The sequence below is a fragment of the Lipomyces oligophaga genome, assembly GCF_038497815.1.
Source record: "Lipomyces oligophaga strain CBS 7107 unplaced genomic scaffold V1516scaffold_6, whole genome shotgun sequence".
In the NCBI taxonomy this organism is placed as follows: domain Eukaryota; kingdom Fungi; phylum Ascomycota; class Lipomycetes; order Lipomycetales; family Lipomycetaceae; genus Lipomyces; species [Lipomyces] oligophaga.
The window spans coordinates 196,438-209,504 of NW_027117790.1; the positions used below are offsets into that span (position 1 = coordinate 196,438).

General features: G+C 43.0%; 6 protein-coding genes and 1 non-coding gene across 7 annotated transcripts; 4 read left to right on the plus strand and 3 right to left on the minus strand.

Annotated features, from left to right (window-relative positions):
- Positions 1–372: 372 nt before the first annotated feature.
- V1516DRAFT_t56 lies at positions 373–484 on the plus strand. The gene has a single exon. It is a non-coding gene; the product is annotated as a tRNA-Leu (tRNA).
- A 1,498-nt stretch (positions 485–1,982) lies between these two features.
- Positions 1,983–6,640, plus strand: V1516DRAFT_452636 (SNF2 family N-terminal domain-containing protein). Its single transcript, XM_066919063.1, has 4 exons — positions 1,983–2,294; positions 2,346–2,418; positions 2,472–3,391; positions 3,442–6,640. The coding sequence occupies exons 2-4, from the start codon at positions 2,346–2,348 to the stop codon at positions 6,583–6,585; spliced, it is 4,137 nt and encodes a 1,378-aa protein (XP_066776041.1). The 5' UTR covers positions 1,983–2,294; the 3' UTR covers positions 6,586–6,640.
- Positions 6,638–8,024, minus strand: V1516DRAFT_678055 (uncharacterized protein). Its single transcript, XM_066922694.1, has 2 exons — positions 7,576–8,024; positions 6,638–7,526 (listed from the first exon to the last, which is right to left on the minus strand). The coding sequence occupies exons 1-2, from the start codon at positions 7,893–7,895 to the stop codon at positions 6,695–6,697; spliced, it is 1,152 nt and encodes a 383-aa protein (XP_066776042.1). The 5' UTR covers positions 7,896–8,024; the 3' UTR covers positions 6,638–6,694.
- A 56-nt stretch (positions 8,025–8,080) lies between these two features.
- Positions 8,081–10,010, plus strand: V1516DRAFT_678056 (tryptophan synthase beta subunit-like PLP-dependent enzyme). Its single transcript, XM_066922695.1, has one exon. The coding sequence runs from the start codon at positions 8,227–8,229 to the stop codon at positions 9,901–9,903; it is 1,677 nt and encodes a 558-aa protein (XP_066776043.1). The 5' UTR covers positions 8,081–8,226; the 3' UTR covers positions 9,904–10,010.
- On the minus strand, positions 9,947–11,021 carry V1516DRAFT_678057 (uncharacterized protein). The gene has a single exon (XM_066922696.1). The coding sequence runs from the start codon at positions 10,814–10,816 to the stop codon at positions 9,998–10,000; it is 819 nt and encodes a 272-aa protein (XP_066776044.1). The 5' UTR covers positions 10,817–11,021; the 3' UTR covers positions 9,947–9,997.
- On the plus strand, positions 10,979–11,983 carry V1516DRAFT_703611 (SYF2 splicing factor-domain-containing protein; the record flags this gene model as incomplete). Its single annotated transcript, XM_066924140.1, has 5 exons — positions 10,979–11,089; positions 11,141–11,393; positions 11,444–11,693; positions 11,740–11,801; positions 11,855–11,983. The coding sequence occupies 5 exons, from the start codon at positions 10,979–10,981 to the stop codon at positions 11,953–11,955; spliced, it is 777 nt and encodes a 258-aa protein (XP_066776045.1). The 3' UTR covers positions 11,956–11,983.
- V1516DRAFT_452805 (uncharacterized protein) lies at positions 11,922–12,999 on the minus strand. The gene is made up of 3 exons (XM_066919064.1): positions 12,866–12,999; positions 12,767–12,821; positions 11,922–12,713 (listed from the first exon to the last, which is right to left on the minus strand). The coding sequence occupies exons 1-3, from the start codon at positions 12,912–12,914 to the stop codon at positions 11,990–11,992; spliced, it is 828 nt and encodes a 275-aa protein (XP_066776046.1). The 5' UTR covers positions 12,915–12,999; the 3' UTR covers positions 11,922–11,989.
- Between the last annotated feature and the right edge of the window lie 68 nt (positions 13,000–13,067).

Sequence of the window (13,067 nt, forward strand, 5' to 3'; positions counted from 1 at the left end):
TTTTATAATATGATATTCAACTTAAAGGGTCTTGGTGTAGTAGTCTGATCCATGAGTAAAAGTGATTCTAGCAAATCTAAAATAATAACTTGATTCGACTGATATATCATGTTCATGGAGACAAATCGGTATATGCTTAGCAGTTCGTCAGTTCACATATAAAATCTACCGGCGTTCAGTTACTACTACAACAAAGAAAATTGCAAGGCAGTTTTTCTCATAAAATCCTCAAAGGTTTTATAACAATTATTTTGCAACAGAATTTAAAATTTCTATAAGGTAAAAATATACTAAGTTGCAAGTATAGGGGAATTGATAACAAGCCCAAATTTCACTCTATATTGTGTGTTCCACAGCACACTTACAACAGATGGTAACTTGGCCGAGTTGGTCTAAGGCGTTCGACTCAAGAGTGATTCTCTTACACATAATAGTGTGGTTTCGAATCTCGAAAGGGGCGTGAGTTCGAATCTCACAGTTATCATATTTTTTGATGGTTGATTTTTGAGTAAACAATTTTTTGACTGATTCTTACTTTTAAATGAGGACCATATTTTTAAAAAAACTTGTTCTGCTTGTAATGTAATGATGACCTTAATCTTGGATGATATGTATGCTGAAAGATTCAATTGTGAATACTTCAGGGAGAGATCAAAAAAATATCACCACTAAGTATAAACACTCAAAACCAGCCATACACCCCATTTACACACGATAGTTAATCCAATAGATGGCGATAAAAATTTCTATTTGCAATGCCTAGCTCAAGTTCGCAATACTAGTACTATAGCATTCTGAGACTTTTCCTGACTACTACATGCTAGTATCGTAGATATGGCGCAAACATATTCAGTCTTGAACTGTTACTTATTAAAAAGGAGACATATTCATTATTAGGTTCATTCATCTGCCATAGCTTTCTCCGACATAGGAGTCTAGTTCTCACATGCTCACGGAAAAGAAACAAATGGCAGAAGGATAGTCAGTTGAACGATTAGCTAGGAGGACGTAATACTAGTATTATGGCATAGACGTCTAGTGAATATTCGTTTAAACTCTAGTTACTCCCAAGGGCCAGCGGTCTGAAGGTTGTCTTACCTTACCTTTTTACTCCATAACTTCAACAGAACAGACCATTAGGGACAGCTAGAATTGTTCAAAGAACTGTAATATCGATTAGTTAGTTCAGGAATTGATTTATTCACAATCCTTGATTACTGATTTTGCATTTTTGCTGTTTAAGTCATTTCACACTTGGAACCGGTTCCTTACCGACCTCTCTTGACCAATCTGATTTGGTGCGTTTTCCACTCGTTTGCCAGTTCCTGTCGTGGATTCTTGTATGTATTATCTTTCTCTTCAATTGGTGGATTAGCGTCTGGAGTCTAGGGCTATGAGCATATTCAGTGTGCTCTTTTGCACAGATTTAAGTAGAATTTCGCTTTTGTGCTTTTGTCGTGAGAGCTACTTTTGTTCGGAGTCTACTTACTTGATGCTGAACTAATATTGCTCTATAATTTGGCTGCCGGCTCCCGTATTAAAAATGTTAGCATAGCTGGCATTTCATTATTTGGGATTGTATATAATATCTTTTTATTTTGCTCTGACTGGACTGGTGATTCGATTTGTGGTTGCACTTCGAACTTCCATGGCGTGTCCCTACGGGACATCCAGCTTACTTTATCTGCTTTTCGATTTTAAAATTTTCTGAAAACTGTTATCTATACTAACCGATAAATTAGAGGTTCACAGTCTTTCGCAGATGAGCGAGGGAGCTGCTGCCGCCACTCTCTCGAGTATGCAAGCGGATGGCCCGGGTTCACATTTGGAGGACGATAGTATGAGCGATCTATCTGTCATTGAGTCAGACGATCAGCAGGAAAATGAAGAATTTGTAGCTAGTGAAGATTTTTCAAACGATGATGGCGGCACTCAATCTGCATCCGATGCTGACGCGGCCGATGGAGTAGTCGAAAGCGATATTGGAGATGATTCTGAACATCCAGATTCCGATAGCCAAGATCTTTCTGAGTCATTACAGAAAGATAAACAAGAGATTTCAAACACTTCACCCCCTTTGATCGGTCAGAGGCTGAATGGAGTTTTGCAGAAATCGAACGGATCCGCAAACGAATCAGTGAATATTTCTAAATCGCGATCAAAGCGATCAATCGAGATTTTTGATCCAGAGTTATATGGACTAAGGAGAAGTGTATGCTTATCTCTCTTCCTCTGTTAATATTCTAATTTTTAATCAGGGGCGTGCTCACATTGCACCCGATCGGTTTATTGCGGTAGGTTGCTATTCAGATTTACTGGAGGGGATTTAGCTCATAATTTGTCAGATGGAAGGGAGCGACGACAGTGAAGAAATTCCATCTCGGTCCCGCAAGGGATCGAGAGCACAGTCTGCGAAGCGTAAGTCCGCCGCTGGTTTGTTTCTGTTGCCTGTCTTGGTTAATACTTAACAGATCTAGCATCTGTAGACTCATCAATCGTCGCATCTGAGCATTCAGATAGTGATGATTATGAGCAATCGCATCGAAGTCGTAAGAAACGGCGAAAAATTGACAAAGGCACCGAATACCCGGCAGAAATGCGGTTCTCTACTCGAAACAGCCGGACCCTCAATTATAATGAGAATGACGATGATGACGATGAAGATTTACAAGTTAGTGATGCGGATGAAATGTATGAAGTCTCAACCAACAATTGGCAGCCGGCTGAGGCGGAGACGTATGGAGCAATTGATGCTGTATTGGATCATCGACCTCTCTCCGGCAATGACGATGATAAATGGAGCGATCCGCGTGAAGATCTTGAATATTACATTAAATGGCAGGAAATGTCGCATCTGCATAATACCTGGGAAAAATATGAGGTTCTCTCTGGACTAAGGGGTAGCAAACGATTAGATAACTACATTAGGCAAAGTGTTGTTATTGACGCTGAAATTAGAAACGATTCAAGTACCAGTCGAGAAACCATTGAGGCCATGGATATTGAACGTGAGCGCGCTCGTGAAAATCTTGAGGAGTTCAAGACTGTTGAAAGAGTCGTTTCGTCTGAAAGAGTCAATATTGATGGAGTTAATCGATTACGCTATCTGGTCAAATGGAGAAGATTATATTATGATTCCTGTACTTGGGAAAGTGCTGAAGACATTGCTAAGCTTGACCGTGGCGCAGTTGATAAATTTCTTGCACGGTCAACTTCGAAGCTACTTCCCACTCATAGCGTTAATTATGGCGTTCGTCGACCGCGCTTTGAAAAATTGACTGAGCAACCTTCGTTTGTCAAACATGGAGAGTTGCGAGATTTCCAACTTACTGGCTTGAATTGGATGGCTTTTTTGTGGTCAAGAAATGAGAATGGTATTCTGGCTGATGAAGTAAGTTTAGATTATAAGAATGACTACCAAACCTGTTTCTGATCTTTTAGATGGGCCTTGGAAAGACTGTACAAACTGTTGCGTTCTTGTCCTGGTTAATATATGCTCGGAAACAAAATGGACCATTTTTAGTCGTGGTCCCCTTATCTACCGTTCCTGCTTGGCAAGAAACAATCGACCTATGGGCTCCCGATCTAAATTACATTGTGTATCTTGGTAACACGAAAGCTCGTCAAGTTATTCGTGAACATGAATTTTTTGTCGACGGCAAGTCAAAGAAACCGAAATTCAATATTTTGCTGACAACATATGAATACATTTTGAAGGACCGGTCGGATTTGAAAGTTGTCAAATGGCGATATCTTGCTGTTGATGAAGCTCATCGATTGAAAAATGCGACATCTGCGCTTTACGAGTCGTTACAGGAATTCAAAGTTGAAAACAGACTGCTGATCACGGGAACGCCCCTTCAAAACAATATTCGGGAGCTTGCTGCACTCATTGATTTTTTAATGCCTGGAAAGTTTCATATCGACCAAGAAATTGATTTTGATTCACTAGGTGCTAACCAGGAGAAATTTATACGAGATTTGCATGAAAGATTGAAGCCTTTTATACTTCGACGACTGAAGAAAGACGTGGAGAAGTCATTACCATCCAAATCTGAACGAATTCTACGAGTGGAATTGTCTGACATGCAGACCGAATATTACAAGAACATCATTTCCCGCAACTATAGTGCTCTCAATGCTGGTGGTTCCTCTAATTCTCAGTTAAGCTTATTGAATATCATGATGGAGCTCAAGAAGGCTAGCAATCACCCCTACTTATTCCCCAATGCTGAAAACCAGTTCCTTGCCAGCGTAGATGCGGAAGAACGACCTCCTCCTGATCTTGTGTTTCGCGGAATTATTATGAACAGTGGAAAAATGGTTTTGCTTGATAAACTACTGGGACGTTTGCGAAGAGATGGCCATAGAGTATTGATTTTCAGTCAGATGGTGAAGATGCTTGATATTCTCGGTGACTATCTCACACACCGGGGATTACCATTCCAGAGACTTGATGGTACAGTGCCTGCCTCCACTCGAAGGATTGCTATTGATCATTTCAATGCACCCGGAAGTCCTGATTTTGTATTCCTCCTCAGCACGCGAGCGGGTGGTCTTGGAATTAATCTCATGACTGCAGATACTGTTATTATATTCGATTCAGACTGGAATCCTCAGGCCGATCTTCAGGCTATGGCACGGGCTCATCGGATTGGACAAAAATCGCATGTAATGGTTTATAGATTTGTGTCGAAGGATACAGTTGAAGAAGAAGTCCTTGAGCGAGCCCGGAAGAAAATGGTTCTAGAATACGCCATCATTTCACTCGGTATTACTGATACCAGCGGAGCTTCCAAGAAGCAAGAGCCGAGCAGTAAAGAGCTTAGCGCGATTTTAAAATTTGGGGCCGGTAATATGTTCAAAGCAACAGGAAACCAAAAGAAGCTTGAGAACATGAATTTGGACGATATACTGGAACATGCAGAAGATCATGTTACGACTCCTGATTTGGGAGAGTCGCATCTTGGAGGAGAAGAGTTTCTGAAGCAGTTTGAAGTAACCGACTACAAGGCAGATGTTGATTGGGATGATATTATACCGGCCGAGGACTTAGCACGTATAAAAGAAGAAGACAAGCAACGAGAGCATGAAGAGTTTTTACGTGAACAGATTGAAATGAGTAGTCGAAGACGAGCAGCAGTAAAAGCATTTAGTAACAATGCTGAAGACTCTGAAGATAGTACATCGCGTCGGGACCAGCGGCGGAAAGAACGTCACGAAAGAGCGAAGCATCAGGATGAAGAAGATAGCGACCCAACCGCACTTTCCGAGAAGGACATACGATTGGTATACAAGAGTATTTTACGTTACGGCAACATTCGAGAGTTTTGGGATAGGATTGCAGCCGATGGGTCATTTTCCCACAAAGATCCGGAACGAATTAAGCAAGTTTATGATGAGATGATTGAAGGTAGCAAGGCAGCCGTTGCAGAAGCTGAAGGACGGAAGCTCCAACTTGACCAGCAAAGTCAAATTGGCGCTGAAGCTGTGAAGCGAAAAGAGAGGAAAGCTATCTTGTTTGAGTATAAAGGTTTAGTAAAGAATCTCAATGCTGAATTGATTTTGCAACGGCCTGCAGATCTACAAATATTGTACGAAGCAGTACCGGAGAATGATGAGTACAGCTTTACGTTGAAAGGACACGTGAAGTCAGTCCATGGCTGGAATTGCGACTGGACTACGGTAGATGATAACCACCTGTTGATTGGAGTTCGGAAGTATGGATATGGATGTTGGACCAGTATTCGGGATGATCCGACACTTGGCCTGAGCGACAAATTTTATCTGGAGGAACATAGGATTGGCAAGAAGGAAGAGAGAGAAAAGAAGGAAAAGACTGGTCCGAAAATGCCTGGTCCAGTTCACCTTGGTCGACGAGTGGATTATCTAATTAGTCTGATTAAGGAACCTCAAGACGTGGACATGGACAAAGCTACTCGGAAGGGTAAACGAATAGCAAGGAAAAAAATTGTTGGATCTGCTTCCAGCTCTCCCGCGCCTATGAATGTGAAACCAAAGTCAGAGAATGAAGCCAAAGAGGAAGATTCAATATTGAAGACAAGCTCTTTCGGACGCCCAAATTCACCGGTATCTAATTTGGATGGGAAAGTGAAAGTCGAGAAAGAAGTGAAAACAGGCAAAGAGAAATTGATGAAAGAAGATGTTGCTCGGCGTCGTAAACCATCTAGTTCCAAAGTCTCTCGGTCTATTGTGAGTGGACGTGTCTCTGAGAAAAGGAAAGAAATCGAAGAAAATGACAGTGAATACTCGAGTATGGATGAGAGTACTTGTAAAGATATTATGCATCCTGTTCGGCAAAGTTTGAAGAGACTGCGAAGAGGCAGTGACGGTTTAGATACTAAAGAATGGACTGGGTTGTTGAAAAGGGAGTTGATAACAGTCGGGGATCATATTCGACGCAAGACGCGCAATCTAGTCCGCGACGAGAGAGAGAAAATGTGGAAGCACTTATGGACCTTCGTCAGTTATTTTTGGCCCGCCAACGCACATTCGAAGAAAATTGCGGACATGTATGTGAAGCTGCGAGAGCGGTCAATGGATCAGAGTAATGGTCAGTCTTGAAGAGAAATGAGGGCAATGAAGTTGCAGAATCCAGTATTCATGGATATGTAGATTTTTAGGAATATGAAATATTATATATTTAAACGAGTAGGATATATCTGTGAATTGATTACGGAGGCGGGGAAGATCTGAGGCTCGATAGATCTTTTCCTGGCCCAGATTGGGAGCGAGTCACTCTAGCACGGTTGTTTTTCGGGTTTGATTTGATATTATGAAGTAGCTGCGGCAAGGACTGTGAAGAAGAATGCGACGGAAGCGAAGAAGGAATGGAAAATGCTTGCACGAGTGATTGACGAGCGCGTTCGAGCAAGACGCTTTCATCGATATTGCTCGCCATAGGAGGAGTGAGATTTGACGGCGAGATGGGTTTCCGCCGGCGAGGCGGTCTTGGTTTGCGAATCCGAGTGGACCGAGTTTGTGGTTTCTGTGGAATTTGCAGGTTGGGCTCGGAAGCAGGAGCCAGAAGTGTAGTTTTTGGGTCAATCAAAACTTGAAGAGGAGTATGGCCAAGGTGGCTATTTTGGTAACTTTGAACTTGGGAGGTATGCTGACCGTGGTCATCTAAAGGACTGAAAGATGATTCACCAGGTGAGGAGTGTTTTTGGGGGTCGACATCAACCATACTCGAGTCGAAATCTGAAGAGATATCTGGAGCCAGGAGAACGACTCGAGGATCCAGTTTCCCGTTTTCGAGCACTAAAGACGATTTCCGACGTTTGGGTTTGCTTGTAATGTGTAATTGCTCCGTTGGAGCGATTTTGTCATTGCCGACTAGTTCAAGTCGACCAGGATTTGAATTCGGATTTGAATCTGATATAGATTTGACGACAGGGGGAATGAATGCGTGAACTACGTTTCCGCTGTTCAGTACTAGATTAACCGAATATTCGGGATCAAAGTCACAATCCGACTGATCCGTTAATCTTACGAGCTCTAGTGGCCTATATTTGTTAGATTCCCGACAATCAAACGTACAGCAAGTCGGCATACTCATGATATATCCGCTGATATCTATGACCAATCTCTTCCATAAGTTGGGATATCAAAGTAGATCCGTAGGTGACATGCACAAACTTGCGAACAATATCGATGCTTCCGTCGAGTTTGATTCCTGTTTCATATTCCTGTTGTCTATATTGCGACCATATTGCCTTTACGGTCGGCGACTCGAGATCCAAGACGTGACTAGGACTAGGAGTATAAGCATCTCCAGGGCCAGAAGACTGGCTTCGCTGTCCTTCGGTTCTTCTTTGATCAATAGTGAGTCGGACTACAAGGACTCTGATTCGAACCAGTTCTTCTCTGTCCATAGCTGTACATAAAATCGGATAAGAGGACGCGTATGATTCGAATTTCTTTGCGGACGGGCTCGTTTACGCGTCGGATTGCTGGACGGGAAAATCAACAGCATAAATTGGGACATGTAAACGTTAATGATGTTTGAGTTTCAGACTGCATGCCTCTAAACTCAATTATACGTAACCTAACAGCCATTGCGCAGATATTTTGTAAACCCACTCGAGGCCGTAATCGGCGTGGATTTTTGTTACCAAGTATTAGATTTCTCGATATAGTACAAGTGGTTGCATTCGAGATTTCTTTAATATTTTTACAAAAATTGTGTAATTGGATACAGTGATAATGCCAGAAGCGAAGTTGGACGACCAGAAACGAAGAGATGTGCTACAGCAAGCACTTCCAAAATATCAGTCATTGACAGAAACTAGTGCCAGCTCGAGCACGACTCCATTAACATATGAGACAGTTCCCGAATCGTTTTTATTGCCAGATGGAACACCTGACTATATTCGGCTCATACTGACCTCGCGTGTATATGAGGTAGTAAAAGAAACTGCGGTGACCTCGAGTGTGAACTTGAGCGCAAAGACAGGTGTATCTGTTTTTCTCAAGAGAGAAGATCTGCAGCCGGTTTTTAGTTTCAAACTTCGAGGAGCGTACAACAAAATTGCACAGCTTCCCCCCGAGGATCGGTGGAAAGGAGTCATTGCTTGCTCGGCTGGAAATCATGCTCAGGGCGTAGCCTTTTCGGCTAAGCATTTGGGTATTCCTGCGACAATTGTGATGCCGGTTGCAACACCGGCTATCAAACATTCAAATGTTAGCCGATTAGGTTCGAAAGTTGTACTATTCGGTGAGGACTTCGACGCGGCCAAGGCGGAGTGCGCTCGCCTAGAGAAGATCCATGGCTTGACCAACATCCCGCCATTTGACGATCCGTATGTCATTGCAGGTCAAGGCACGATCGGCGTGGAATTGTTGCGACAGATAGATGCACAGAATTTAAAAGTTGTGTTTGCCTGTGTGGGTGGAGGCGGTCTCATAGCGGGTATTGGTGCGTACATCAAACGTATCGCTCCTCATGTCAAGATAATTGGAGTCGAGACGTTCGATGCTGACGCCATGTACCAGTCTCTAGAACGTAAGAAAAGGATCCAGTTAAGCGAAGTCGGTTTATTTGCCGATGGTGCAGCAGTAAAACTTCCCGGTGAAGAGACGTTCAGATTGTGTATGCAATATGTCGACGAAGTCGTTCGAGTCGATACGGATGAGATTTGTGCCGCCATCAAAGATGTCTTCGAAGATACGCGATCAATTGTGGAGCCAGCAGGTGCACTTTCAGTCGCCGGCTTGAAACGCTGGATTGTAAATCACCCTGTTGAAAAAGAATCTGCAGGTGCCTACTGTGCGGTGCTTTCGGGTGCAAATATGAATTTTGACCGACTTCGATTCGTCGCCGAACGTGCTCAGCTAGGCGAAGGCAAAGAAGTATTTTTGATGGTGACAATTCCAGAGTGTCCAGGATCATTTCTTAAGTTACAGAACGTACTATTTCCCCGTGCTATCACAGAGTTTTCTTATCGGTTTTCGGGTGGACCGGATGCTTACATCTATTTGTCGTTCACGGTTGTCAACCGTGAAGTGGAAGTGCCGGAGATCTTACAGGAATTGGCAGATATCGGCATGAAAGGTGTCGATATCAGCGATAATGAGCTTGCGAAGAGCCATGCACGCTATTTAGTGGGTGGTCGCGCAAAAGTGGACAATGAACGCATCTTTAGATTTATTTTCCCCGAACGGCCTGGAGCGCTGAAAAAGTTTCTTGATGGCCTTCAGATCGGTTGGAATATTACGTTATTTCATTATAGAAACCATGGATCAGATATGGCGCAGGTTTTGGCGGCGATATCTGTGTCTCCAGGAGAATGCGGGGAGTTGAAAAATTTTCTTGAGGATCTGGGGTATCCGTTTGTCGACGAGACGGATAACATCGTGTACAAGTCTTTCCTGAGTGCATGATTTTCGAATCAACCTGCAATAAATAGTTTACTTTAGTCGAAGATTAATGTGGTGTATGCGTCACATAGACGTTTTACATTAAATATCACTAGGATTAACCTTTCCAACCCATGCCTCGTAATAATGCAAACCCGAAATCTTCCACAGAGACCTGTTCGTAGTCTTCGAGCGAAGGCTGATCCGGTCTTGACTCGAAGTCGATTTTATATGCATCCTCTTCTGACATTTGATTGTGTCTGTCTGATATTGTAAGCGATGACGGCCCAGTGATAGGAACGACTAGATTAGAGGCCGGCCGATCCACGTTGAGTTCTGAGATTATCGCTTCAATCCTTTTTTCTTCTATCGTTTGTGGCTGCTCCCGTTTTGTTTTAGTTATTGCTTGTTGATCCTGGTTCGGGTCTTCTTGCTTCTGCTTCTGCTGTGTTTCTAGTCGCTGTATCTGGCCTGGTCTGCGAATTGTCAAACCATAACTCCTGGATTTATTCGCAAAAGCTTCCTGTTCATCTGCCTGTTGTTCTCGCTCGGCATCAATCTGATGTCCAACAGGTTTATATAATGCTCTTTTCCGCTTCGATTCCTCTATCCAGTTCCTATTAGGGACTGCAGGTATCACTAGAGGACCGGCTTCGATCTCGGCGTCTCTTAAAATAGATCCTTTTACACTATCAAATCCGGTGATTAGATTCTTGGGCGAATTTGAACGCACAAGTCGTTTTGTTTGTTTAGTGGCAAATTTTTTTCCAGGTCGGCCACTGTCCTTCGCAAAAGAGATCTTTACTTTGGCCGCAGTTTCTGGATTCACCCCCCGACCTGACCCATTAAAGCCAGCGAGACTAAACGAAAGCTTGTCGGAATCGATAGCTGGCTTACTCGATGCTTTGTTGAACGGTTTTTTTGTGAATCCAGCCATTGAAGTCGAGAGTATTCGGTGTCAACAATGCGAAAGGTCGATGTGCTAATATGAAACTCCCAATTCAATCAAGTAACACTTTCATCATGCTTCGGTTGTTGGTGGATATAAGCGAAATAGAAAGATAATATTCGCAATACCACTGATATTTTTAGCTACAATATGGAGAAGGAAGAGGTGAATGCCGGCTCTAACAGTACAGCCGTAACCGCAGATGAAGAACAGACAAAACATACAAGACAGTCGAAGTTCAGAGAACTAAAAGCAAGATTGGTGAGTAACTCAGTCCTTGCGTAAACCGAAAGTTAACCAATAAAAATATAGACTGAATCAACATCCCGAAACAAAGAAGAATTATTTGCTGAGCATCGGCGGCAACAAACAAACCATGCAGTGGTGGCAAGAACGGAGCGGAAACGAGCTGATGCTGAGCTTGAGCTTGAGAAGCTTGACGCTATGGAGTCAGGCCAGGATTTTGAGCGAAAACGAGCATGGGACTGGACGATTGAGGAGTCTGAGAAGTGGGACGAGCGTATCGAGCGTAAGAAGCAAGCAAAGAGAGATTCTGTATTTTCAGGTGAGCTTGGACTGATTGATTTCATGGCTTTCTCGTTCTGACGAAGGCAGACTACGCGAAAGCAGCCAATCGCGTCTATCAGCGAGAACTACGTGAACTCGACCCAGACAAGCAAGCGTATTTGAAACAGAAGACAGATCGCTTGGAAAAGTCTAACGATGCTCGGATTATCGAACATCAAGGAAAACTCGTTCTTTCTGAAGACGAGACGCAGTTTAATCGAGCGCATAGACTTGATTTCGCAGACAACAAACCTCCGAAAGAAGCAGTTGATAGGCTTGTCGACAGTATCAACAAAAGGCATGTACAAATCTCGATCAAAATTTTCACAATCTGACCTCTCTAGTGATCAACAGCGAATGCGGAATTCAAGAAAATCGAAAGATGACGGTGACGACATCATGGCCAGTAAGTACCTGTTTGCACAGTTCGCACAAAGTTTTAGTCATTTAACGCTATAGTCAACGATAAAAACAAGAAATTTAATGCCAAAGTGGCACGGTATTACGACAAATATACGAAGGAAATCCGCGACTCGTTTGAACGAGGAACGGCCTTGTGATCGCATTACAAATATATTATAATAGCAACGTAAACTATATCACGGCTGAGCCTTTCATCGCCAAATCTTTCAACTTCGCAATTTCGACCGGTCCGGATATACTCGGGTCGTCTATAGCCTCTACAGCTGCTGCCGATACCGTCAGTGTAGATAGTGGATTGATATACGAGCTTGATAGTAAAGGCAAGTTTCCGCCAAGCATGGAATTAAATGACAGCAGAGCACGTAGCCCAAAAGCCATATTCATTGTCATTGATTTTTCCGGATCAAACATAATTCCAGGACGGAGGAAAATAGTCCGCAAGGAAGCAAATTTACTGATCGCAGACTCTGCCTGTGCCTTGCTTTCGAAATAGCCGGATAGAACGAACGGTAAATCACCTGTAGCAGCAGAAATATAAACAAATGGTTTTGTAGTGTTCGTCTCTGCTGCCGCGGCCGCGGTCTCTGTGGCAAGTTTAATGGCTAGGTCCCGGTTCATGGTCGCATAGGTCAGGTCGTCTTGCACCGGGTATTTTAGCGGATTCTGATTCCATTTATTGAATATATTTTTGACACCTTCGATAGGATCTGGACTTGCGATGAATGTTTTGTAATAGCGCGATTCGAGAAGAATTCCGAGAGAATAAACTACCGCGTCGGCTTCGTTCACAAGTGCACGTAGATCTTGTGCAGAAATGCTGATCAAATCCTGCGCCTGGAAGTCCACTTTTTCGGCCCATGGCGGAATGCTTCTGAACGCTGACCGACCCGAACGACTACATATTATCAATCTCACGTATAAAAAGATACTCATTTCAACCAATGTTACCTCAAGGACGTCACTAACCACCCGCGGGCAACCGCCTGTTCGCAAATTCTCTTCCCTGACTTGTAAGCAATCCGAAAAATCAGATTGAAATCTAATTACCTAAAAAACCTGTTCCTCCACAGATGAGCACTTTTTTGGGCGATATCATGATGGTTCGTAGACAAATTAAATTTTAGTATAGTAAATTAAGCGATATGAAATAGTCCCAGTGAGCTCAGCGCTCTATTACTGCTAATTTACAATTCTATTAATTTGGACTAAAATCACTCTATTCACTACCAGCGCAATACAACCTACTATA